The 26,782-nt window shown below is 44.2% G+C and overlaps 1 protein-coding gene across 3 annotated transcripts; it reads left to right on the forward strand.

Moving 5' to 3' along the window:
- Positions 1-676: 676 nt before the first annotated feature.
- Positions 677-25,555, forward strand: LOC139999528 (ubiquitin carboxyl-terminal hydrolase 42-like). 3 transcript variants are annotated; one of them, XM_072027995.1, is made up of 21 exons: positions 677-924; positions 1,323-1,428; positions 8,610-8,764; positions 8,846-10,242; positions 11,844-12,081; positions 12,825-13,025; positions 13,620-13,730; positions 13,890-13,992; positions 14,197-14,264; positions 14,421-14,491; positions 15,024-15,106; positions 16,024-16,135; positions 16,513-16,653; positions 16,848-16,948; positions 17,412-17,553; positions 18,234-18,515; positions 19,315-19,403; positions 20,290-21,391; positions 21,985-22,256; positions 23,413-23,567; positions 23,649-25,555. In XM_072027995.1, the coding sequence occupies exons 5-18, from the start codon at positions 11,844-11,846 to the stop codon at positions 21,362-21,364; spliced, it is 2,817 nt and encodes a 938-aa protein (XP_071884096.1). In that variant the 5' UTR covers positions 677-924; positions 1,323-1,428; positions 8,610-8,764; positions 8,846-10,242; the 3' UTR covers positions 21,365-21,391; positions 21,985-22,256; positions 23,413-23,567; positions 23,649-25,555. The 3 variants fall into 3 exon arrangements, with proteins under 3 accessions (XP_071884096.1, XP_071884098.1, XP_071884097.1); XM_072027997.1 differs by having other exon boundaries at positions 8,610-10,242; positions 20,290-20,444; positions 20,526-21,391; positions 23,649-25,554; XM_072027996.1 differs by having other exon boundaries at positions 8,610-10,242; positions 21,946-22,256.
- Positions 25,556-26,782: the final 1,227 nt, after the last annotated feature.

Consider the following 26,782-nt stretch of genomic DNA (forward strand, 5'->3'; position numbering starts at 1 on the left):
ATTACAACCATTGATGTGATAGATTGGTTAGTAGTAAAAGATTGTCCGAAATTTCACCCTTTCCTTTCTCTGAAATATGAAAAATTAACTCATTTTCCCTGCTGAAATCTCATGGGATATTTAATCTGTTCTCTGAAGTGTCACATTTTATTTAATAGCGTAAGAAAAAGTAGGCTCTCACTTGTATTGTTACTGTTCAACCTCCGAAAACATATAGAGCGTATTCAAAGGATCTTGTACTATTCTAAAGTTGTTGTTTTGCTCCATTGTTGTCTTCAGAAATTGTTATGCTTTGTCACTGAGATAACGAAGGGAAACACAGCGTATTGAAGAGAAGTACGTAGTGGGAGTTAAAGCAAAACGTAGACTAAGATATCTGGACACGTACTGAAGGAAGAGCTCCTCTTTATTCAACTTGGAGGTGGAAAAAAAGGGGGTTGGGGGTGGGTTTTTTGTTTGTTCGCTGTTTGTTTTTTCTCCAAAGGTTTTGGGGGTGTCCCAGCCAGCCCCGGAGGACATTCCTCCCTCAGCACCGGGCACCTGAGGGGAACTCGGGGCTGGAGAAGAAGCCGAGGTCGGGGAGCCGGGCGCCCTCAGCGCCTTTATGCCCTGAGCCGAGCCGAGCCGGGCCGGGCCGGCCGCCGCCTGCCGGGCGGAGCGGCTCCGCCCCGCTCCCTGCCGGGGGAGGCTGAGGCACCGCGGCCCGCCGCTGCCCGCCGCTGCCCGGCCCTGCCCGGCTCTCAAACCCTCCCGGGGACGGGGCGGGGAGGCTGCGAGGCGCCGGGAGGATGCGAGTGGGCGCCGCGGGCTGCGAGGCGAGGGCCCGGGCGGCCGGCGGAGCTGGGACTCGGCGACGGCTCAGCGCCCGCCCCGCCGGCAGCGGACGACTCCCGGAGACGCAAAACGGCGGCGGCGGAGGAGGAGGCAGGCGGCGGGGCTGAGAGGAGAGGGGGGAGAGGCGGCTGCGGGAGGCGACCCCAAGCGGCCACGGGAGACCCCCGGGGAGAAGGCGAGGCGCTCCCCCGGCCGGCCCTGAGGAGAGGGGCGGCTGCGAGCACCCCTTCCCCGGCTCTGTGAGGGGGGAACGGGGCGCGGTTGGGCTGTGACAGAGCCGGGGGTATGGGGGGCACTCGGGCAGGGCGAGCAACTTCGCTTTCCGTGCCTTGAAACGGGACGGAGCCAGCCGAGACCGGGCTCCCCCCCCTCTATATATACACACACGCGCTCGGTGTGGCGGTGGGAGGGGAGCGGGGCCATGTCCCCAGCCCTGCCGGGGGGTTTTGCGGTGCCGGGGGCCGCCCTGACGCCCGGCTGTCCCCCAGGTGCTGCGCGGCGCTGGAGATCGGCAGCCGGCGGGGCGAGGCGCCTAATGGAGGCGGCGGCGGGGCGCTGAGGGAGCGGAGAGGCTGCGGCTGTCAGCGCTGCCCGGTAGGTGCTGGGGCTCCCCATCAGGCTTGACGGAGGAGTTTGGCTTCGTTGAAGGGTGAGTCAAGGCTGAGGTGGCGGTCCCAGCCGGGACAGGCGCCCCAGAGAGCGCCTTGGGGCTGTCAAAGTGCACGGCGATCCGTGCAAAGGGGGCTTTGTTGTGGAAGGCCTGAGGTGAACACGAGCAGCCCGCTGGAGGGGGAAAGGAGAGGGGAGTTTGGAAAGCTGCGCTGCTGGTGTTAAGCAGCAGCCTGTGCTGCGTTGGTGTTTGCTCAGAGGGGTTTCACGCACGAGGAGCTGGTGGGTGCTCTGAGGAACCTGGTCCAGCTGTGGAGAACAACCTGTATGAGGCAAACCCCAGGACCCAAATGCCATAGGCTGTAAGTCCAAACCTCCCCGAACAAGCAGACATTAAGTAGAAAACCCATTTGTTACCGTCTTGAAACATTGCCAGCAAGGCAGCCTCTGCCAGTTACGCTGTTAATTGGGTTCCCCGGAGCTCGTTAGAAGGAGGTGCCATTTTTTCTAAACGAGGTGACTGCTAACTTCAGGCTGGCAGTCCTACTAGCTTTCCTCAGCCAAAAAGCCCTCTGCATTTCCGTAAAGCACCTGTGCACTGTGCTTGTTTAACAAAGACAAGTTTGAGACATAACACTTGGAGGTAGGGCACGCATTCTCTTTGTGAGGCTTTCCTACTCCTTGAATGCTTCTTGTGGCTCTCCTGGGCTCTCTCTTCTCTTGCCAAGCCCTCGATGACCTGTGCCTGCTTCAGCTGCATCCAGCGCTCCGTTTGCTAGCCGTAATTGTCGTCATTTATCTCTGCTGGTTATTACTGGGAAAACCGATGTTTATCGCTGCGTGTCCACGCGTCCCTGGAGCCTGTTAGAGCTGGCTTTTGAACGGTTCTGCCTTTTGTAAATTTCTCTACGCTGAAGAATTTCTGTCAAGTGATGGACTTTGTGCTGTTGTTAGGATTCCTTTTGTTCCTAATGTACCAAAAAGGCTGTTTCCTTGGGTCTTTTGCTTCCCTTAGCAGTTTGTGGTGTTTCACTTAGGCTTATTACTATCCTTGCGCTGTTTTTTCCCCAGTCACTTACAAAGCCTGAGGGACAGGATTAATTTTTTTTTAATCTAGTTACCATTAATATAAATGATCTTTTTGTTTGGATGTGACTTCTGAATTCATAACAGTCTTACTTCAAAGATCTACGACTGGTTTTGAAGTCTGATGCTTTCTTCAAGTTTGAGTTGAGAATTTCTTCCGTCTTTATGGAACTAACTTCTAAAGCAGCAAGTCAGTGTAAACTGTTTTTCTAGTTCTGCTTGCAGGTAATAAATATAACCGAGGCATACTCGCTTGTGGCTGAGCTCTGGCCAATCTCTATTTCTATGGTCAGTTTCGCTTTGTGTCTCAAGGCTGAAGTCTAGCTGAGAATTCCCCTGTGCCAGATGCAGTCTTTTTGTATATTATGAAATTAGCCTCTCTAATTCTGAGAAATCCTGAGCCTGTTGCAAAATTGACAGAACGAGCTCTTTGGGGTCTGTTTAATAGAAGTCCTACGTGATAAGTTTTGGGGTGATGAGGGGAGGGGACATTCTGACCACATTTGGCGCAGTGCAGGAGGGCCTGGACGCGCTGTTCCCTTCTGTGAACTCACGGTCGGTATTCCCTCTCCGTCCTGTGCCAGAGACGTGAGGTCACTGATCCATAAATGCCCGAGATGGTTTGCCTCGGAGTTGCCGGTGACTTGTAAACAAGTGATGCAATTTTCAGGATAGCACGGTTTCCCCTCCTCCTTTTGTTTCCTTGCTATTTCCCAGTCAGGTACCAGTATCAGTGTTCAAGTCCGGCTGTCGGTTGTATCACCTTTGCCGAGTGTGTGCTCACAGGAATCCAGTTTTGTGGTGTTGTTAATTAACTTTCTGACACTGTCACATCAGGCACTAAAGGTGCTTCCTCCTGCAGTCTACACAAGGGATGTGATGACTCAAGTTTTCAACATCTTTATTGTCATTGGTAGTATTAATTCTGATGTTCATCTTTTATTGCAGTCCATCATGTTAGTTTGGTTTGGTTTCGGTTTGGTTTGTGGTTTCGTTGTTGGTTTTTGGGGTAGCTCAGGGCCTCCTGAAATACTCCAACCACTCTGCTGCATAAATAGTTGTTTCTTTTTCTGTGGAGATGGGAGCCACCAAAAATGCCTCCTTTCCTTATCCTGTAGCAGCCAGATGGCATTTCATAACGCTGTGCCGTGCCTCCCTTTGGCTGATGGTTCATTTCCAGTTCTCTTGCCTTTCTGAGAGCTGGAAGGAACCACACCAGGACCACTCACCTCTTTTCGTGTACCCTTCAGAGTGCAGTGAGCTGCAAGGTGTTGCATAAAGCAGCATCTCTGCTTCCAGGGGATCCTTTCTACCCAGCTCTGGAAGTCAGCCCAAAGGGAGCACACGGCTGCTGACGTGGGAGAACGTGAAGGGAAAAACAGGCAAGAACTCTGACCACGTTGCTACTAGCTCTTAGAAGACCTTGGAGATGGATCATGGAGAGCTTAACGATGCAAACATGCTTTGAAAGTTTGACTTCTGCTTGCACCTAACAGGTCCAGAAGAGCTCACTTCCAAAAAAAACAACAGGCTTCCAGTTGTGTTTGGAGCTGTTCCAGAAAGCCACTTGGTGTTGCAGGTTCTCGTTGGGTGCCTTGGCCTTCTTGACCCACAGCTTGAAGCCGCTGCTGGAGCCAGCCTTGGAGCCAGCAGGGAGCTCCTGAACTTTGTCATGGTTATGGCAAAGGCAGCAGGTGTTCAGCGCCCTGAATCTGGAGAGCATCTCTCAAGCCACATATAGTTTGTGAGACCAGAAAGAGCTGCCGGCTTATAATGAGTGCTGTGACTTAGGCGCACGGTTTGTAGAGGTTTTAAGGCGTAGTGCATGAGTGCCAGGCTCCTGTTTGGTCACTGGGACAAAACGAGATCTGGGAATGTTGGATGTCCTAAAAAGAGTACAGGGGAGACAACCGGGGAGGAGATGTGGCTCTTGTTGGCCTTGTTTAGCCCCCAGCCCCTCTACACCCCACAAACCTTAGTTACAGCTGTGGGCTTCTGCAGAACGTCACAATGCCTAGTAAATCTTCGGGATATACTTTAAAAGCAGGAAAATACTGTGTTGGTTTCTTTTTTTTTTGTATACATAGGGCAGCTGCCAGCAGCAGCACCTGCTGGAGTCGAGGGTGCTGAGCAAGGCAGGGTCGTGTCCCGAGCAGCAGTCACAAGGGGAGCTGAGCGGAGCCCGCCTGAAAACTCGGGGGGTTTCTGCTTCTTAGCAAGCCGAAACACAGCTCCCCGTCCCCAGTACTCCTCGCTGTGAGGATGAGGACTGAGGAAGGCTCACCCTGCCTGCAGCTTCTTCAGTTCTTCGTGCGGGGAACTCTTGGAGGAGCTGGTGCCTCTGGAAAGAAAGCACCTGTTGGTACTGTGGGCATCCGAGCGTGATGCTAACCCACGCAGCGCTGCCCCTTGCATCTGACAAATGTTTTACAACTTCAACTTCTTTGCAGGTTCTACTTAAATTTGGTGGAGGAGGCTGTGGCTGAGCAGAGAACTAATTTGTTATTTCACTAACTGGAATAATTTACAATGGAAAGAAGCTTTTTTTAGTTAAAAGTTGTGTTTCTGATTACAGCTTCCGGTATTTTACCTCGCAGTCCACAAACACTCTTTTTAAACTTGATTCCTGACAAGTCGCTTTTCTCAATTCTCGCGTTCTTGGACTCCACCAGGGGAAAAGGAAGGCCCTGCTAATATTGCTTGGCTGTTTCCTTCCGGAGGAAGGAGGGGAGAGTTGAGAAAAAGAGGAACGAAGTAAAGTGAATTTACTCTTTGCACACGTGCTGAAAGAATAGGCAGGTGTTCTTGGGAATATCTCATTTAAATCTCTGTGTATGTGTTTCGAGAGGATGCGTCCTCACTTAGAGGAGCCAACATCCCATTGCTGGACCTAATCCTGATGGGGCTGGCATCTGAGGGTTACGCGGGCTGCTCCCGGCAGGGCTCTTCCCACGCGGGGAGGCCGAGGGAGTCGGTCGAGCACTGCTCCGCTGCCTGGAAAGATTCAGTCATTTCCACCCAAAGCGAGGAAATAAAAAGCTCGGTCAGCCATTTCATCTGGAGATACCCCGCCCTCCTCCAACAAATACGAAAAAGGGAAAATGTAGGCTTGGGCCCTCACATATCCCAGCAGTTTGCACCCATTCGGGCGATGCGATTGGGGTCGGGGCAGGCAAAATAGAAGTTACCTTTATTTTTTTTTTTAATTTCGGCAGAGGAAATTATAAGGTTGATGTTGCCCCTTTGATATTTGATTTAACCCACTGACTGCCCGGGAAGGAAGGAGTCTGTTTAGTTTACCTGTGTCCTAGATTCAGTTTTAATATCTCATGTTTAAATGGGGGGGGATCTTTATTCTTAATGATTCATGCCGCCTCAAAGCACAGTGGTTTCTACTTGTGTGCTGCCTTTCCCACTGGGGGATGCAAACACAAGAACAATCATTTCAGACTCCTCCTTCAGTTTTCAAGAGAACCTTAGCTGCTCAGGGATAGCTCTGAATTTTAAAAGCATTTTTTTCTTCCAAATTATGTATTGATTGCACATAAAATAGAAGCACCGTAATATGCAATTTCAAACAAATGCACGGGGGTGCTTGGTTGCTTTTAATGCTCCTCCTTTATTTTTATTTTATTTTTTTTCCTCCAGCAGAAAACAAAAAGTGGATTCTGTTCCCATAAGCCGCTCTTGCAAAATCCGCACAAACATTTATTAGTCTAGACACAGAATATTCTCAGCCGGCCTCAGCCTGACGATGGCAAAAAGAAATAAAAATAATAATAATAAAAAAAAAAAAAAGAAAAGGCAAGCTAATATTGTACTTGGCTGTGAAAAGGGAAGGGGGGAATCATGCCCCAGGCTAGTGAAGCTGTAACATTTTGCTGGGGCTGCCTGCAACAACAGATGCATCTCGTTCCCCTGGGCTTCCAGTCCTGCCTATTCTCTTCTGCTGAACTTGGCCGCTCGCAAACATTCCCTGTGAGTACCACACCCCGGGCTTCTCCTGGACGCTTTTGATTTGATTGAATGATGGCACCAGGCATGCTCCTCTTCACCAGGCCTGCTCTTCTGCCCCAGAAATCATGTAGCGAATTCATTGATTGGAAAACGTGCAGAATAGGTGGGATCTGGGGTGACTGGTAGAAATCAAAAGGGTTTGAAATAGGCGATGTGACCGCAGCTTAAACCTGCAGGAAGGGAGCATCGACCCGAATGGTTTATCTGAATCTTCAGCTGCAACTTCTGTAAATACCAGCTCCTTCTCCTCATTTGCTACCATGGCAGTTTGCAGACTTTTGCTGAGTTAAAAGGACAAATCATAGTTGTGCGCGTTTGTTTGATCAGGCCTTTACCTCAGTGCTCACGTTCTCAGACTGCTGGGGTTTTATATTTTTGTCATTTTCTTAGAAAATGGCGAATGATGCATATCCCGGCTTCCAGATGATTAGTTCCTGTTGCTCCCAATTTGTGTCAGGCTGCGTTTGGTTGGAAATGAAAATGTAATTGCAAATTCCCCTAAACAGCACAACATGTCTGTGGTATTAATTAAAGCACTGTAAATACGTAGAATATCTGAGAATGCATTCCTTCAAGCGTGGCCGTGTTTTTTTAAACCTACAGAGGAGGCAAAATACGGTATTTAGGCTTAGTAGATGAAATGTATTGCTTCTGTGGTGGCAGATCCGTGTCTTGAGACTTTAAACCTGGTGGATCTCGTGCTCGAGCCTTCAAAGGAGATGTTACATAGACAATAAAACGTCCTGCTTTTCGGGGAGGGCTCTCCTTAGGTCACTCAGAAAACGCCTTCAGTCTTCACTCACTGCAGCATTCACAAAGTGAATGCCTTCCTGTAAGGTTAGTCACCGATGGCCACTCATTCCATGCTTTCACTAAGAAAAACCTTCGCAGCTTTGAATCTGAATTTCCTGCCCCGCGTTTAGGTGAGCCCGGAGCGGCGTCAGGCATTGCTGGGCTCCTCGTCCGGCGGTGCTGGTGAAGTGAAAGATGCCAAAAGTGAAGTTTGACAGTGAGCTCGGGGGCTTGTGCTGGCCCGGTGGCTCTCTAAGCCCCCATGTCTGAGCAGCGGGAGCATCCGAGCAGCACAGGACGGAGCTCAGCAAGAGGCTGGGGTCAGGGCACTGCTGCAAATAGAAACGCTTTGCTGGCTGCAGAGGTTAACCAGGTACGCAGCGCTGTTTTACTACATGGTGGAGACCTACGGAGAGTGTTTCTGCCCTCCTTTTTAGCTGAAACATCCCCAGATTCTAAGGGGAAAAGGAATAGAAGGGACTCGCGGAGTAATGTTCTAGTGAAACCCAGCCTTCCTAAAGAAGTCTGCCTGAATAATTCCTGTGAATAACAGACTGTGTTCAGCTATTTCCTAACATAGAAACGGTGCTGACTGCTTCTTCAGAGTAATATAAGTTAGTGATGCTACTGAAATAGTTGTGGTTCAGACGTAGATCTGATTTCTCCTAAGCACGCTGAATTCACAGCTGTTGATCCTCCAGAGGAGGCTTTGCAATTGAACACCTGGAGAATAGGTAAATTTCCCGCTGTTGTTCTCCTCTCCTCTTGTTTTGTTTTGTTTTGTTTTGTTTTTCTTAGTAGCATAGGCTTAAGACTCTGAAGAAAGAGGCTGCTTTTTTTCATTTCCAACACTGGCTGTTCCTCCTGAGCCCCGCCTTCTATTTTTGCAGTCACAGGATATGTGAATGTAAATTTGTGGGAGAGAGGTAGAAAACTCTGTTTCAACTGGTGTTTTTTTTGGCTATGTTGGGAGACCAAATAGGGTGGTTTTCAACCTTCTGGCTCTTATTCAGAGCAGCAGCATGTGGAGGGAGACAGATGCGTTTGCTTTTTTAGTGCAATGGCTTCAGAAGCAAGAGGGGAAAAAACACTTTCTCTGGGAGCTGGAGAAGGTGTCCTAATCGCAGGAGAGGTTTCTAAATGGCATATCTTTCTTTGCGAGTGTTCCTGTAGTCCGGAGGTTTTTGTTTGTTTGTTTGCCTTTGGAAGGTTTTACTGTTAATCTTCACGTCCTTCAGCAGAAGTGAGAAATGTGATTTTATTTTGTGCAGTGTCACGGACCCTCTGAAATCTACTGGGAATGATGAATACCTCACACAGTACCAATGTGATGATGGTGGAGACAAGGAGAAACCAAGAAGATCAAAAGAACGTGACCTCATTTCAAAAGAAAACGTTTTGTACGGCAAAGAGTCTTCTGAGCCTGGTGAGAAATTGCGGCAAACTTCCTCTCTCAAGTGTGACACTGAATGTAGCTCTAAAAAGCTTTCCTCCTCATCTATTGCAGAGAGATGCCAAGGTAGAAAGGACAAGACTAAAAACACTGAGAAAGAGCATTACCAAAGCAAGAGGGAACATGCTCCTAGTGAAGAGAAGGAGAGTCAAAAAGCAGGTCCTTCCAGCGGCCAGGTTCAAAAGGCGTCACGCTGGAGCTCCGAGTTCGGCGGCGTTCCGAGGCCGTTGTGGCGGTTGTGGAGACGGCCCTGGCTGAGGTGGCTGCTGCTGTCGCTGCTGTCCCCTCTGTCCCCGCTGTTGCCGCTGTTCCCGGACCTTGGAGACCCCCGGCGGCTCCCTGTGACAGGCCCTGTGGCCCCGGGGAGCTGCCCGCCGCCTCGTCGGCCAGCCCGGCAGCAATCCTGCCAGCACAGAATAGCTCACTGCGTTTCAGGGTAAAGTGACGATTAATTTCTATTTCCTGGCCTGGGTGCTGCTTCCTTCTTTAAGGAAGCTTCAAGGTTAAAGGTTAAGCTCAGTTATGTCAGGGCCCAAGTCTGTTTCGTGAAGGGGCTCTTGTACGAAAGCTTAAGCTGGGATTGACTCTCCGCTAAGCGGAGGCCAAACGTGTACCTACTGAGAAGCAGGTCCTAAGTGATAACGTTTTCTAAAGAGACTGCTAAACACATCTGAACAGTGCTGCTGCAAAACTCTGAATGGGGGGATAGCAACTGTCTTAACTGATCTGGAATCTTGAGTTTACTTTTCAGTGGACAAGAGGTGTGTCTCTCAAGGCAAACAAAGAGAGGAGTAACACCCGATACTCATGTCAACATAAATTTATGCTCAGAGCGTAGGTGTAGGAACAGCATCGGTATGTATATGGAACATCGGGAGAGGAAGCTCTGTCGGTATTTACGGTTTTTCTACTACCTTGTCAGAGAGACGTTATCTCCACATTAGAAATGGATGTATTTTGAAAAAGTGGTGGTGGATCGGATTTCTTCTTTCTAGTGTTAATATTTGCTCTTGAATCGTACTTAATACCTGGTAACGCCTCAATCAGTTGTCAAAAATAAACTTAAAAATGTGTAAGGCTTATCTCATTGGTCAGTATAAAGATCAAGGCCTTTCCTTTTTTCCTTTTCCTTTTTTCCTTTTCCTTTTTTCCTTTTTTCCTTTTTTCCTTTTTTCCTTTTTTCCTTTTTTCCTTTTCCTTTTCCTTTTCCTTTTCCTTTTCCTTTTCCTTTCTTCTTCCCCAGTATTGTTTTTCTGTTCTCCTTCTCACTGCAGTCTTGATTTTGTTTCTTGTCCCTTAAATGTGTTTTCAATGCGTTGCTGAAACATTTTCTCTTTCAATCCGAAAAAAGGAGCTGTCACTGGTGAAGATTGGAGCTTATCTGAAAATCCCTGAGCCCAGGAGCTGTCACCTTAGTCTTCCAATCGGACAAGGACGACTTCATTTCTCGTGTAAATGCATTTTTCAGGTTTGCGTATTGTTTTTTCAGGAACGGAAAGTGTGTATAGAATGGATTTAAAATCAATCTTAAATGTAAAATGTCAAGGGAAAAAAGTTCTAGTTACAACCTCTGCACACAATTTGCCAGCTGTGGGACTAGGAGTTTTCTTATTTACTGTGTTTTGTTTAACGTGTGTGAAGTTTAATGGATAGCAATCAAGGCGTGCTAGAAATCTGAAAGCACTTTATGCTTTGTTCTCTCAGTCATTTTGGTATAACAAACTAGCTTATGTTTTAAACCCTCCATTAGGTTAGTGGTTTCCCTATAGGTAACAAGTCCCTGTGTGCTACAGTAATACAGTAACAAAACATGAAGTATAGAAGTTCATCCTGTCATTATTCAGCTTCTGCCTACGGACACACAATTATGCTTATTTAAAGCGGTATCACCTTGAAACCTAATCAGCATTTTAAAAAGGACTTTGTAGCAGTTATTGGCTTTTGTCCTGGAGGGCTGAGGTTTGTTTTGTTTTGTTTTACATTCAGCATTTCCGTTTCTAGCTTACATTCCCCTGTTGTTTTGCATGAGGAAAACGTGCAACTTTAGAAAGCAGAACGGAAAGAGCTGCTTTTTAGTCTAACGTTTCAGTTTTTTGTAGGAGTTTTAAATGTGGTAGGAGTAAAACACCAGAAGTACTGCTGCCAAAGTTATATTCAAACTCGTATTTCGTGGAGAAGCAGAAGAAGCCCAGGGAGAAATAAATTTGCAAACGTGCTCTTCATGCTCTCCTTTCCCAAGATTTCTCTGAGATATAGCCCATCCTCTGTGGGTTTTGAGGTGTATGGTTCCCAGGAGTGAGAAGGAGGGCCAAACATCTCTCTTCTTGGATCTCAACATGCCAGGGCTTTAGTGTACTGCCACTTACGGCTCCGCTTTTTCACCTGGAAAAAGCGACCACATGATGTAGACTGAGGAGCCCTCACAAATTAACTTGCTATCACAAAGTGACGCCCAGAAAAGGTGTATTTAAAAGCTAGGCTCATTATAGAATAACAACAACCCCCTCATGATTGGTGCAGTAGACAGTGAGGTAGAGGGCGATCCCTGGAAAGACAGAAGAAAAGGAGCAGTGAGTTCTGGGTACCTTTGTGCACACGAAACAGAAAAACGCAGGCAGTGAAGTAATAGTGTTCCATTACTAACGCCAGCAATAGATAATTGCAACAATTATCTATTAGATCATAGGTAATAATTAACAGATAATTGTGCAACTCTGGAAATCAATAAATAACTGATTCCCCTCAGAGAATGTCTTCTACATTTTTATATTAAAAAGACTCCAGAGTTGTAATGGATTAAAATCCTACGGAAGTGAAAGAAATGGCATCAGCCACTAGTTCTGCAGAAGCTAAAAGTAATACCGATAGAGTTTAGATGGAAATTTTCACTTTGTGTGTTTAGTTTGGGGATTCTTTTTAAATCATTCATACCAGCGATTTAGTTCTTAAGGCTGTTTCTTTGAGATTAAGTGACAGGACTTCTGCTATTCTTTTCTTCTTGGAATGCTTCTTGATATTCTTACGTCAACCAGAACTTCTGTCTCTGTCGCAGATGTCAACAATGACCGTAGTTAAGAAGCCCAAATCTTCAAAGTCTAAAAAGCCCTCTTCAAGGCGGTCTGGCAAATCCAAGAAACCAAGTACTAAAATACTGATGTCACGCACCGCAAACTGGGGCCAGATACCGCCTGCAGAAGGTTCAAGCCAAGTCTCTGTGGCCCAAGGACGTGGAGGTGCTATTTACTGTAGATCATCTGAAAAATCTAAGGCTTTTGCCCCAAGAGATCTAAGTAAGTGTGAGCTTTATCCTGACTCCATTTTCTTCAAAGCAAAAGTAGAAAATGCAGTTCTTACTTGTTGCACTGATAGAGAAGGGGACTAGTGTGAACAAAGACTTCAAAAGCAAATCCCCTGAGGCAGCTGAAGTGACTGATGTTACAGAAATTAATTTTGATATATTTACAGTCAACAGAGAAATCTGGGGAGCTTTGTGTAATGCACAGATTCATCCATGTCTTTTCCGTTTTGCAAAGAAAAGTGTTTGATTGTTGCTATTCACAGCTTCCATTTTTCACACGTTTTTTGAATGATAACATTGCTCAGGAAAAGATCTGGTATCTGTAGGGGTACCGTCATTCCTAGTTACTACTTTTTACCTTTTTTCCGTATAATTTCAAGTCTAAGCTTGTGGTTTAAGTTATAATAAGGAAAAAAACAGTAGTTGAGTTAATCAGGTTAAAGATTATAGATGGAGAGGAACTTGGCATTAGGTACTACAAACAGAATGGCAGTTAGCCTTGCCTTAGAAAAATTAAAATGGTTGACGAAAGTTGTTTGTTTTGTTTTTTTTTTCCCCAAAACATTGTGTTGACCAGCCAATTTGAATTTGGCGGTATTAAAGCTGTCTGCAATAAGTTTTTCTGGCTGCGATTGTAGCTAGCTCCTCTAGGTGCTCCTGCAGAATAGTATTTTTTTAAATACCTTTCTTAGAAACAAACAAACAAAATCTCTTTTAAATTTAACTTTCTTGCAGTCGTTAATGATGGAATTGCTCCACCACAGAGCATTCTTTTTCCACCTGAGAAGATTTGTATGGATTGGCGAGAAACACAAAGTGTTGGAGTTGGCCTGTACAATCTTGGCAACACATGTTTTCTTAATGCTACTCTACAGTGTTTGACCTACGCACCCCCACTTGCCAATTACATGCTTTCTCTCGAGCACGGCCAGTCATGTGAGTACTTTCTAACAGTATTTCGAATCTGTTGGACAGCTGTGAAGGTGAAAGAACAGCAGTGATTCTGAGACAAACTTGTTTGCCTGATTTTACCTGTAGAAGCTGGCTTTGAGCACTGTATTAGCAGTGGGCTCCGAATAGCATATGGAGTGCAATTAATGCACTATGTTTGTTTAATGAATTTATTTATGTATTTATTTATTTATGTATTTATTAAAGGATCATTTATTGCTTCGTGGGAATAATGAAGTGCATTGGACGGTAATGCATTTAGTAGTAATTTTAGAGAGTAATACATTTTTCAGCCTGTGGAGTTCACATTCCTGTCAGCCTTTACAAATGTGACTTTGCAGTAGTCTTTTAGATTTCTCATCACAAAATGCATTTGAATACAGGCTTAGTGGATATTTTTATTCTGTAAAGTTGTGTGAAATGAAATGTTACAAGACTGTTGGGACATTGGCATCTTGGGAGAATAGAATGTAGCAAGGAGAGTGGATATCGTATCTATAGTTTAAATTTTACTTAGATGTTTGTTTGTAGTTATGGATATTTTGCTGGACTGGGATGCTTTCTTCTTTCACTCTTCAGGTCGTGAACAAGATTTTTGCATGATGTGCACAATGGAGACTCACATTAACCAGGCCCTGCGTTGCACTGTTGATGCCATCGAGTCTACGCATGTTATCAGTAATCTCAGTCGTAAGTGGCTTCAGATGTGTTTCTTTTCGATAGCTTGTAATCTTCAAATACTTATTTGATGTGTATAAGTGGTTTTAACACTAGAAAGAAGAGAGATTTTAGAAATAGAAGAATGATTTCATTTTTAAATGAGGTGAATACTATCATCTTCTTCTTTAGGAATAGGACAACATTTCCGTTTTGGCAGTCAAGAAGACGCACACGAGTTCTTGCGCTATACTGTTGATGCTATGCAGGAAGCGTGCTTGAATGGAAGCACCGAGTAAGCATAAACAAGTTCACTTTCATACATTCTCTAGCACCTTCTAGTCCTTTATTTACTATCAAAAATGATCTCTAGCACCTTTTAGTGCCTTATTTACAATCAGCAACGAAAGTCTACATCATCCTTAGTTTTCATAAAACTCTTTGAAGAGTTAACTGTGCGCCTTAAATCTTCTGAGGTCTGATTCTAATTTATTTCCAGATTGGACAGATCTTCTCAAGCTACCACCATCATTCATCAAATATTTGGAGGATTTCTAAGATCGAGAGGTACTTTAAAAAATATTCCTGTCCTTAGAACTGATCTGTGTCTTTTGTCGGTAGTAAAGCAGTCTGTAGTTTGTCTAAAGTAGTATCTGTCAACAACTTGAATTTGGACAGTTAGTCTCCTTCACATAAGGTTAAGCATTTATATTTTGCTTCCAGTGAAGTGCTTGAATTGCAAAGCAGTTTCGGATACGTATGAGGCATTTCTTGATATCGCTTTGGATATAAAGGTAAGATGTTTTCTAAATATAATTCATGATGTTTAAGTACATGCATAACTTTCTAAATTAAACTTGTTTACCTTAAAAAACCAAACCACATATAATGTTAAAACGTAAGAGCTTGGTGGTGCTAAGGAAGTGGATTGGACTTTGTCCGTCTGTGGAACCCATGTAAATAGTCTCCACATTTGCATTGGGTTTAAGGGGAAAGAATTCTCTTTCTGCAAAAATTATAATGCTGTCATACTTCTCTGTTGTTCTACCCCAATGTACATCTAATTGTTAGACTGATGAATTTGTCCCCAGTATTGATGACAAAGCACACTATAGATGCTGTCTAGGCTACTGGAAAAGTATTTGTTCCGAAGTCAAATGACTTCCAGGTGAGGTCAATGCTGAGCATGCTCTTTCTGCCTCCTTCTTCACAGTGCTCATAGTAGATCGCTTGAGTATGTTAGTAAGATTCTCTTATAAACCACTAGTACGTCTCTGGAATTTTGAATTTACGGTGACTTTACGCTCTTCTTTCTCGCTCCTCTAGGCGGTTTCATCTGTTACCAGAGCTCTGGAACTCTTTGTGAAACCTGAAGAGCTGGGTGGAGAGAATTGCTATAAATGTAGCGAGTAAGATTTTGACGAATTAGGTCTTAATCCTAGATGTCAGTTTTATATGTTGCATGACTCTGTTGGACTACCTCTAAACTTTGGATCTACTTACGAGTTTTGTGGAAGTTTATAAAACACTTGGATTTTTGTTTCTTTGGAGGGGGGAAGTCTTGTTCAGAGGCATTCCCTATGGGTTTGCAATTCTCTGGCTCGTATTTTGCCATCAGAATTCAAAAAGAGATACTTTTGTTCTTTCTATTTATTAGCTCTCGACAGTACTTTTCTTGATGTAAACTGCCCAGTTTCCGTTGTTCTCTGGGCTAGCGGCTAATTTTCACTGCTTACGCTGTAGGTCCTACCTTGGAGCGGGCAATGTATCAAACTGAACTATTGTGTTTCAAAGGATGGCAGACAGTTTCAGTGTCTTTCCAGACAAGCTCAGTACATGAAGACTTCCTACTGTTAAATGTCTCCCTCCTGTAGAATGACCACGTGCTTCTGTTGTATTTTTGATGTTGATAGACGACCCATGTTGGAGATTATTTGCAATTTCTAGTCCTGGGGACCAAGGCTTTCTTGTTCCACTTTCATTATTTGTATTTCCCTTGAAAGCTGAAAGAATGTATTCAGGATTGGAGTTCAAATAGCCACTTTTGTAGACCAAGAAATGGTACCTTGCCATCCAACCTGGTAATACCCTTTCGCGAGAGATTCCTGTTCCCGCTATGCCCGGGGTTTTGGGAGAATTTACCTTCTTCACTGTATTAACAAACCTGACACGCAGTGCATGGGTTTATGAAAAGAAAAAAGACCAACCTATTATGCAAGTAAATGTCATTCAAATAGCATAGACATGCGTGAGACATTAAAACGAGTTTGTTTTGGGGGCGAAAAAAGAAGATGCCTTCAAACACTTATCTCTGCTTGTTTTTAAGGTGTAAAAAGATGGTTCCTGCATCCAAGAGATTTACCATACACCGTTCTTCCAAGGTTCTCACACTATCACTGAAAAGATTTGCAGATTTCACAGGTGGAAAGATCAACAAGGTATATTTACCACTGTAATGCAACTATATCATCGTGTAATGGGACATCCCCCAAAGCTGAAAGTTGTTAATATTTTCAGACAATAATTGTAGACTAACGACTATGGCTTATTCTTTCTCTTACTATCAATAAAGTTCCTGCTTGACAAGAAGCATATGCTTTCCTCTGAGAAGGCTGATTCATCAGGAAACAGTTCTCTGCAACTTCTAGTCTTCAACATTGTTTATGGGAAGACTTATTTGTAGTGAATCAAGAAATATCTTCTAGAAATATATTCTAGAAATAAATTCTAGTCTGTGTTTTTTGGAAGTGTTTTTCTCTGGCTAGTCCACGAAGTACTCTGGGATAATTTTTCTATCTTCTTGGTCTCTCTTTAGGAGGTGAAATACCCGGAGTATTTGGACCTGAGAGCCTACATGTCACAGTCAATGGGAGAACCAGTGCTCTATGCCTTATACGCGGTGCTGGTACATCACGGTGTCAGCTGTCACTCAGGACACTATATATGCTATGTAAAGGTAGAAGTCAACAGCATTTCTAACAGGGTAAAGGTTGTGCTGGCAAACCAATGAAAGCGTGACTAGCAGCTACTGTTTCTAGGGAAAAAGATTTCATTATATTTTTATTTGACACGTGTGTATTTTGTTCCTATCCGTGATTTCATTTGGAACACGTGCAATTCACCTAAAGAAATGGTTGTCTTTATTTGCAGGCTGGTAATGGACTTTGGTATCAGATGAATGATGCTAAAGTAGTCCGTACTGACATTAAGAGAGTTCTTGGTCAGCAAGCTTACATACTTTTTTATATCAGGTAATAACAAATCTTAACATGTGTTCAGAAGAGATTTACTTTCTTGTTATGGATATTTTTCTGTTTTGCAAGTGTTTTTCTTGCTATCCCAGGGAAAGATTATTATTTGTCTAATTCAGTTCTGTCTAACCTGAAATTCTCTGTGTCATTTATTATCTTTTGTTGCTTGGCCTGAAACTGCAGCACTTGTGTAAATTGCTATCTATGTGTTACCTGTAGCTGGCTAATTTAGAGAAGGAGAGAAATGAAGGTCATCTGTGGTGTAAGAATGAATTATTGCTCTGAAAGTGATAGTCTTAGTAGGAAGACTGTTCTCTCCTTTTCAGTTTGTAGTCTTGGCGAAGCCTTCTGTAGAGAAGGCTTCCATATCGTATGAACTGTTCCTCTAAAATTATAGGATGGGATTTAATCCAAGAGTAGGCTGAAAGAAAAACTAAACTCCGATCACTGCTCTTTTCTGAAGGCGCTATGATTTGACACTTGGAGAACGTGCGTTTTACTTGCCAGCACCATCTTATCCCTGTTCATTCCCTCCTGGTCAGCAGGGGGCTAATAGTAAGCAGGCTGGATTTATGGGACCACGACTTCTTTCTCATATGATTAAGGTAATTCAGGGAAGTGGGAGGGCAGGTAACGGCACCAAACTGCTAGTGGGTTTGGGGTTTGGTGTGGGGTTTTTAGTTTGGTTTTCGGCATCTTAGTTTTGTTTTCCTTCCCATGCTGCAGCTTTCTCCACAGCCCTCATGCTACAGCCAGAGTCATTCAAACAGTGGTTACTGCTAAATTGTGCAGCCATGCGACTCCATTACTTAATACCTCCAAGACAGCTTTCTAAAGCACAGAGAGCTACGCTCTTTGACAATTTAAGCAGAGTGTACTAATCCTCGAATCATTTAAAAGAGGACTTGTTTTTCCTATCGTTGTCACTTTAGCTAAGACAGGGAAAACTAATTGTCTTATTCCTGAGCACCAGAACAATTACTTCAGGCTTTTCAGGGTATGTTTAAAGGGGAAAATAAATATATTTGGGAATAGCAGCAGGTAATGTTAAGTTGTTTGGCTGGTTTTCAAAGATGATGTTAATTTGATTCCAATCGGCTGTAAACCAAAAGCAGGAATTGAATACGCTTATTGGACTTGCATTTATCTTTAAAGGGCAGTGTGTTTTTCTTTGTAGGTGTTAAGACCATTTGTAGAAATACTCAGTAGGAGAGTTGTGTGTTTCAAAATGTTAAATGCAGTGTTTGCGTTAATCCATCTTGCCATTTCTTCTTTTTAAATACAGAATTCAAGCCGTTTAAATGGAAATGGATCCATAAAAGAGGACGCAAAGACCACTGGTGTCACCCTAAAAAGGCCATCTTCAGCACCACCAATGGCCTGTGTTCAAAACCAGACAATTACCAGGCCTTCAATTACTGATCCGTCAAGAAAACAGAAGATCACCACCAGTATTCACAATAAATTGCCTGCTCGTCGGACTGTGTCACAGCCTGACTGTCTTAGCAGTGCTGCGGAGGATGAAGATCTCTACCAGGCTGTTCCTTCATCCACAATTACAAATTCGGTAATGCAAATGAAGCAAATGCAAACAAGCAAAAAAGTTTCTGATGAGATTTTTGTGGAGCCAACAGTGAATGAAAATCCTAAACTCAGCTCTGATAACACAGTCCCTCACGGTGCAGAATCTTCAGGAAAATCTGAGGAGGAGTCAAAGGGCTTATTTAAAAGGAATTGCAATGCAATGTCCTCTAATGGAATTTTGGTTGGAAAGGTAGTCCGTACATTGCAGCATTCCGGTTCTTCCTGTCAGAATGCTGACGAAGGAAGATCCCAGCATGAGCTGCCAAAAACCAATTCACTAAATGGTGCTATTAGGTTAGTTAATGAATCTAAAGAAAACGCACTGAAACTTGATGATTCCACTTGCCGAGTTGAACCTGTTAAACCTTCTGAGATGTTCTTTTCCAAAACAAACGGATTGCTTGAAACATAGATTCGCTCCATCGAGAATTTCTCACCTATGATGTATTCGGGAGTGTTTAGTGTGTTCCTAATTCAGGTGAAATACTGAGAAAACACAGCACAAATGTGATTGTAAGACTTTGTGGTATTATCCCATTAGAATTTGCAGACCTGAGCTTACATTAGAACTTGCCAACTGAAGCTCAGCTGAGATAAAAATTCCTAAGTTTCATAAAGTAGATTTTGGGAGGTGAGTTGGGGTTATCTTTGAAGTGTAGATAATGCATACAACTCAAAACGGTCTTGCTTACCATTTAATGGAGAAATTCTGACAAGACTGGTCCTCAGTACTACTACAAATAGTATTTTTTTGTCTGCTGACTTGTGCGTTTTGATTGCAGATGCCTGGAGCTATGCCTTCAGTCAATCGAGAAGTCATCACAGAGTCCCTCACAGCCAGCCAGCTGAACAGCTTGTCAGAGGAAACGAGGTAAAATGAGCACAGTCTGATTAAGACAAGACCTTTTGGAAGTTCGATACGGTTTTATCTGTCTACTAATAGTATTTAATGGAAGGATTTAAATTAGTACAATTCCATACTGTATGTCCAGCGTTACGAACAGAACTAATGATCAGCACTGAGCATATCACTCTGATGCAGGTTGGTGCCTCAAGGAGAACTCGTGTTCCTTCATAGAATGTTTTTCCATTTTTCTCCACTGTCTGGAGAAACATTGGCTGTTCCCCGCTCGCCCCTATGCCTTTTTTCTCAGAGCAGCAGGTATAAGGAGACGGATGTGTTTGCTTTTTTAGTGCAATGGCTTCAGAAGCAAGAGGGGAAAAAGCACTTTCTCTGGGAGCTGGAGAAGGTGTCCTAATCGCAGGAGAGGTTTCTAAATGGCATATCTTTGCGAGGGCTTAAGACTCTGAAGAAAGAGGCTGCTTTTTTTCATTTCCAACACTGGCTGTTCTTCCTGAGCCCCGCCTTCTATTTTTGCAGTCATAGGAAATGTGAATGTAAATTTGTGGGAGAGAGGTAGAAAACTCTGTTTCAACTGGTGTTTTTTTGGCTATGTGGGGAGACCAAATCGAGTGGTTTTGAACCTTCTGGCTCTTATTCAGAGCAGCAGCATGTGGAGGGAGACAGATGCGTTTGCTTTTTTAGTGCAATGGCTTCAGAAGCACGAGGGGAAAAAACACTTTCTCTGGGAGCTGGAGAAGGTGTCCTAATCACAGGAGAGGTTTCTAAATGGCATATCTTTGCGAGTGTTCCTGTAGTCCGGAGGTTTTTGTTTGTTTGTTTGCCTTTGGAAGGTTTTACTGTTAATCTTCACGTCCTTCAGCAGAAGTGAGAAATGTGATTTTATTTTGTGCAGTGTCACGGACCCTCTGAAATCTACTGGGAATGATGAATACCTCGCAGAGTACCGATTTGATGACGGTGGAGACAAGGAGAAACCAAGAAGATCAAAAGAACGTGACCTCATTTCAAAAGAAAACGTTTTGTACGGCAAAGAGTCTTCTGAGCCTGGTGAGAAATTGTGGCAAACTTCCTCTCTCAAGTGTGACACTGAATGTAGCTCTAAAAAGCTTTCCTCCTCATCTATTGCAGAGAGATGCCAAGGTAGAAAGGACAAGACTAAAAACACTGAGAAAGAGCATTACCAAAGCAAGAGGGAACATGCTCCTAGTGAAGAGAAGGAGAGTCAAAAAGCAGATCCTTCCAGCAAGAGGAGGTGTTCTCAGAGCGTGGAAGTTGTTGAGCAAAAGCGTCACAAGCAGGAGCACTGGGAGGGAAGCAGGTGCAGATCTTTCCCTGGTGAAAGAAACAGCCCTGAGAATGGCAGAAGAGCAGTCAAATATTCAAAGTCCAGATCTGGCAGCGGAGGAAGATCAGAACAAGGTAGCAATAGATATTACCGATCCAAAGGGGAAAGAAGTTGGAGCAGAGAAAGATACTATCGAGATGAAGCACGGAGATGGGAAAGATGTAGCTATTCCAATGATTACTATTCACCTCATGCGACAGGAGACAGTAGAGAGAGAAAGTTCTCTCACGGCGATGCAGCCTTTGACAAATGGACTGCAACTTACTACGGCAGGTCACATAAGCATTATCATTACAAAAGTGGATGGCCTCACGGTTCCCTCTTGAGAGATGAAGATGTACGTCGCTTTAGCACACCCCGAGCAGACTTGCATCGTTGCTCGGTATCTCAGCAACATTCTGGAAGACATTCTCGTGAAAGACATGCGCTTCCACCTGTGTCAGCTCATTTGGAGAACTGTCGCCAGAAAAATGAAACAGAAGGAAACAGAAAAAGAAAATGTACCCGTGCAGAAGGTAGTGAAAGTGAAATAGAAAGGAAAGACAGAAAGATAGAAAAGGAGCTTTTAGGTGGTGAAAAAAATGCAAAAATATCACAAGTTCTAGAAGAAAAAGAAGTCTAAGGATAAACATGGAGAGAAGGATTCCAAGTAAGCAAGGATTCCAGCATACTCCGCATTTTTTATCCTAATTCTTTTCTGGGTGCTTCTCATGTATTCCTTTTTTTTTTTCTCCTTTTTTTTTTTCTCCTTTTTTTTTCTTCTCTATTTTCTTCTTTTTTTTTTTTTTTTTTGTTCTGATAGTGTCTAAGTTACTTAGATAGCATCAGCTGGCTGGGGATCATGTTGTTAGGTTGATCGGTGAAGATAGGAAAGCTATTGCTGAATTGTGTCAGAGCACTAGCTTTGGACCACATAGTTGGAAACACATCCGTACACCATTCTGGATTAGGTTAAAAGTTTTTTTCTGCTTGCACGTATTCCAGAGCTAGCCATTGTTAAGGATCTGTGTACAAACCAGGACCTATGGTCCTTCAATCTGAGGGCTTAAGTTTGCTACATCTAAAGTAAGTTGCGTGTGCACAAAGCACCACAAAATAGCTGACATGCTGCAAATCATCACCTGTGGTAAAATAAATAAAGTTTCATATAGGCAACAAGTGCCACATCTTTTTTTCTCTTTTAAACTTGCATGTTTCTTTCAGACTTCACGATTTGTGTTTCTGTGCGCTCCACTTTGACAGTGCCAATCGCAAGCGTAAAAAAAGAAGAAAAAGGAGAAGAAAAAGAAGAAAAAAGAGAAACACCAGGAAAGTGAAGGGCTCCTTGGAACACTTAGATCCTCGTTTCCAGAAGATAACGCGGGAGAAGAAGGAAGAATCCCATCCTCCAGATGGCTCTTCATGTGAGCAATGCACAAGTGAGAGCAGTAAACAACCTTACAAGGAAGGGAAGCCTTCCAGTGCAGGCGAAAGCAAGAAATACAGCTCCGTCTCATCCAACGAGTGTATTAAAGGTAAGCGGCCGCAGCGTGTCTGAGGAATTCCTTTTCTATTAATGTAGAGATTATTTCAAACAGTCTTGAAGTGCTTGATGACTTAAGAGTCTGCTGAATATTAAAAAAAAAAAAAAAAGTTGATGGACTTTTTCTTTCCGTTTTTAAATGACCACTAGGAAAGAAGGCCTGAAATAAAGAGGTGAAAGGCAAATAGTTTTCATTTGGTGTGATGATTAAGTGGCAAACAAGAGGAAGAGTTGCAGGATCCCTTCTTAAATTCAGTCCAGCCAAGTAGGAAAAGTAAACGTGGACAGCTGTATCTTGGCAAAGAAGATAGTAGGGAGCAAGGAGGTTTAGCAGTCAAGATGGAAGGTGATGCCATGAGGCTTACAGGCTAGTAATGTTCTAGTGAAACCCAGCCTTCCTAAAGAAGCCTGCCTGAATAATTCCTGTGAATAACAGACTGTGTTCAGCTATTTCCTAACATAGAAACGGTGCTGACTGCTTCTTCAGAGTAACATAAGTTCGTGTTGCTACTGAAATAGTTGTGGTTCAGACGTAGATCTGATTTCTCCTAAGCACACTGAATTCACAGCTGTTGATCCTCCAGAGGAGGCTTTGCAATTGAACACCTGGAGAATAGGTAAATTTCCCGCTGCTGTTCTCCTCTCCTCTTGTTTTGTTTTGTTCTGTTTTCCTAGTAGCATAGGCTTTAGACTCTGAGGAAACGGGCTGCTTTTTTTCATTTCCAACACTGGCTGTTCCTCCTGAGCCCCGCCTTCTATTTTTGCAGTCACAGGATATGTGAATGTAAATTCTTGGGAGAGAGGTAGAAAACTCTGTTTCAACTGGTGTCTTTTTCGGCTATGTGGGGAGACCAAATAGGGTGGTTTTGAATCTTCTGGCTCTTATTCAGAGCAGCAGCATGTGGAGGGAGACAGATGCGTTTGCTTTTTTAGTGCAATGGCTTCAGAAGCAAGAGGGGAAAAAACACTTTCTCTGGGAGCTGGAGAAGGTGTCCTAATCGCAGGAGAGGTTTCTACATGGCATATCTTTCTTTGCGAGTGTTCCTGTAGTCCGGAGGTTTTTGTTTGTTTGTTTGCCTTTGGAAGGTTTTACTGTTAATCTTCACGTCCTTCAGCAGAAGTGAGAAATGTGATTTTATTTTGTGCAGTGTCACGGACCCTCTGAAATCTACTGGGAATGATGAATACCTCGCAGAGTACCGATTTGATGACGGTGGAGACAAGGAGAAACCAAGAAGATCAAAAGAACGTGACCTCATTTCAAAAGAAAACGTTTTGTACGGCAAAGAGTCTTCTGAGCCTGGTGAGAAATTGCGGCAAACTTCCTCTCTCAAGTGTGACACTGAATGTAGCTCTAAAAAGCTTTCCTCCTCATCTATTGCAGAGAGATGCCAAGGTAGAAAGGACAAGACTAAAAACACTGAGAAAGAGCATTACCAAAGCAAGAGGGAACATGCTCCTAGTGAAGAGAAGGAGAGTCAAAAAGCAGGTCCATCCAGCAAGAGAAGGATCAACTTGAATACAAAGAATACAAACTTGAGCTCCTGATGGGCTTCATGCTGAACTCTGTGCTGTTCTTGTCCTACTCTTGGTCTGTCCATAGATACTATGGTTTAAATCCAAATAGAATCATGCGATGAGGAAGATCTCACTGCAACAAATTCAACATCTAAAATCAAAGTTTACATTTTCCGTGATTTTCTTCCTGAGCAGAAGTTTGGAGTACTCTTTTTCTATTAATGTAGAGATTATTTCAAACAGTCTTGAAGTGCTTGATGACTTAACAGTCTGCAGGTTTATTATCAAATCCAAAAAAAAAACGACTTGTTAGACTATTTTTTTCCCAGTTTTGCATGACCACTAGGAAAGAAGGCCTGAAATAAAGAGGTGAAAGGCAAATAGTTTTCATTTGGTATGATGATTAAGTGTCCAACAAGAGGAAGAGTTGCAGGATCCCTTCTTAAATTCAGTCCAGCCAAGTAGGAAAAGTAAACGTGGACAGCTGTCTGTACCTTGGCAAAGAAGATAGTAGGGAGCAAGGAGGTTTAGCAGTCAAGATGGAAGGTGATGCCATGAGGCTTACAGGCTAGTAATGTTCTAGTGAAACCCAGCCTTCCTAAAGAAGCCTGCCTGAATAATTCCTGTGAATAACAGACTGTGTTCAGCTATTTCCTAACATAGAAACGGTGCTGACTGCTTCTTCAGAGTAACATAAGTTCGTGTTGCTACTGAAATAGTTGTGGTTCAGACGTAGATCTGATTTCTCCTAAGCACACTGAATTCACAGCTGTTGATCCTCCAGAGGAGGCTTTGCAATTGAACACCTGGAGAATAGGTAAATTTCCTGCTGTTGTTCTCCTCTCCTCTTGTTTTGTTTTGTTTTGTTTTGTTTTGTTTTTCTTAGTAGCATAGGCTTAAGACTCTGAAGAAAAAGGCTGCTTTTTTTCATTTCCAACACTGGCTGTTCCTCCTGAGCCCCGCCTTCTATTTTTGCAGTCACAGGATATGTGAATGTAAATTTGTGGGAGAGAGGTAGAAAACTCTGTTTCAACTGGTGTTTTTTTTGGCTATGTTGGGAGACCAAATAGGGTGGTTTTGAATCTTCTGGCTCTTATTCAGAGCATGTGGAGGGAGACAGATGCGTTTGCATTTTTAGTGCAATGGCTTCAGAAGCAAGAGGGGAAAAAACACTTTCTCTGGGAGCTGGAGAAGGTGTTCTAATTGCAGGAGAGCTTTCTATATAGCATTTCTTTGCGAGTGTTTGTTTGGGGAAGGCCATGTCTTGTGCTGGGCAGCCTGCTTGGCTCCAAAGCCTGCAGTCCTCCCCACGATGTCGGCGAGGGGCTGGTCAGCCGCTGGGACGGAACCCCCATTGCTCAGCTTCCCCAAGCAACCGCCCCACTCTCCAGCCACCATGGCAGGTCCAGCAGCCGGCTCCCGCTTCTCCCAGGGCTGCAGCCCTGCTGTTTTGGCCCCCCTTTGCTCTTCTTTCCTTCCTTCTGGATTAAATTCCTCTCCTTAGGTGGTCACTCAGCAAGGCCTCTGCCTGCAGCACTTCTTGCACTGGGATGCCGAGGGGATAAGAACTGGGAGGTTTTTGGGATAGCAGATGATCAGTGGGATGGGAAGTGATGATGGGGATAGGAATTCATTGGAATGGGAAAAATGGGTTTTATTTTTATTAAATTTAAATTTGTTAATTTTCCTTTAATTTGTTGGTTTTATTATTTATTTCATTAAATCCACTTTATTGACTGTGTTGTACAGTATGGCATTGTTTTATTATTATAAAATTATAAGTCTTAGTATTTATTAGTATTAAATAGTTTTATATATTAATATATTATAAATTATAAATATCATTATTTATTATTTTGTTTGTTTCTCTTCCTTTTCTACCCTATTAAACTCTCTTTATCACAACACATTGGTTTGGACTTTATTTTTCCTTCGGAGTCGTTCTGGATTCACTCTGGATGGGGTACATTAGCGAACGCCTGTGTGCTTCAGATCCAAGGTCACCTTTGCCCTCAACTCAAGATACATATTTGCATCTGTTGTTGTGAAACAAAATTAACAACAGGAACAATAAAGTTACCTACTTGCTAGCAGCAGCTCTACGTTTGCTGGGGTTTGCTCTGTGCATTTTGAAGACCATTCCATGCTCTTCAGCCCCTTCAGGAGGAAATGTCTGGTTATAGGAAAATGCGTCTTGACCTGATGCTAAGCTGTGATGCACCCTGCAGCCCCTGCAAGCCCTGGCATTTTACCTGCAGCCCCTCCAACAACTCTGATGTTCCCTGCATCGACTTCAACCACTGCGCTGGGACCTGAGGCCCCTCAAAGCCTTGTCACTCGCTCTGCAGCCCCTCGAGCCCCTGGCATGTTCCCTGCAGCCCCTCCAAGCCTGGCACAGGCCCTAAGAGCTGGCTCCGGGGACTACCCCGGTGCTGTCTCAGGCGCCAATACACACAAGGGGAAGGAATGCATGCAGAAGTCATCTCGTTTCGGAAGGGCAGAAAGTCCTCCCAAGAAGGGGAAGGAGCAAGAGGAAGGCAAGGCAGCCTACCCCAAGGTAGGGCCATCCCAGGGAACAGGAGGCTGTTGGAAAGGAGAGCAGAGAGAAAAGCAGCAGCAAGCAGGTGATCCCCATCCCTGGGCGAGCTGCGAGCCATGGGACAAGATTGCAGCTGTCCTCCAGGCGAGCACATTGTCAGCTGGCTGCTGCGCTGCTGGGATAGCAGCTGCGGGAGCCTGGCAGCAGAAGGCAGGGAAGCCAAGCAGCTGGGATCCTTCTCTGGGGAAGGGGGCACTGAGAAAGCGCTTGCAAACGGGGCACAAGCCCTCAGCCTCTGGAGGCGGCGCCTGGCAGGCGTGAAGGAAAGGGATCCCTTCAAGGAAGATGCTGTGGGCTTGCTGAGGCTCGAAGAACAGACGCTGCTGGCTGCTACCAGCGTGCTGCAGCAGCGGCAAGAGAGAGCAAACCGTGGTGGTTTTCCTCAGCTGGGCAGCTGAGCT

Source organism: Anas platyrhynchos, chromosome 26 (genome assembly GCF_047663525.1).
Source record: "Anas platyrhynchos isolate ZD024472 breed Pekin duck chromosome 26, IASCAAS_PekinDuck_T2T, whole genome shotgun sequence".
Taxonomy (NCBI): domain Eukaryota; kingdom Metazoa; phylum Chordata; class Aves; order Anseriformes; family Anatidae; genus Anas; species Anas platyrhynchos.

Coding starts and splice junctions, on each gene's coding strand:
- LOC139999528 (XM_072027996.1), top strand. CDS start 11,844: ATGTCAACAATGACCGTAGTTAAGAAGCCCAAATCTTCAAAGTCTAAA. Junction 13,731..13,889: donor TGTTATCAGTAATCTCAGTC/GTAAGTGGCTTC, acceptor CTTCTTCTTTAG/GAATAGGACAACATTTCCGT. Junction 19,404..20,289: donor AGCTTGTCAGAGGAAACGAG/GTAAAATGAGCA, acceptor TATTTTGTGCAG/TGTCACGGACCCTCTGAAAT.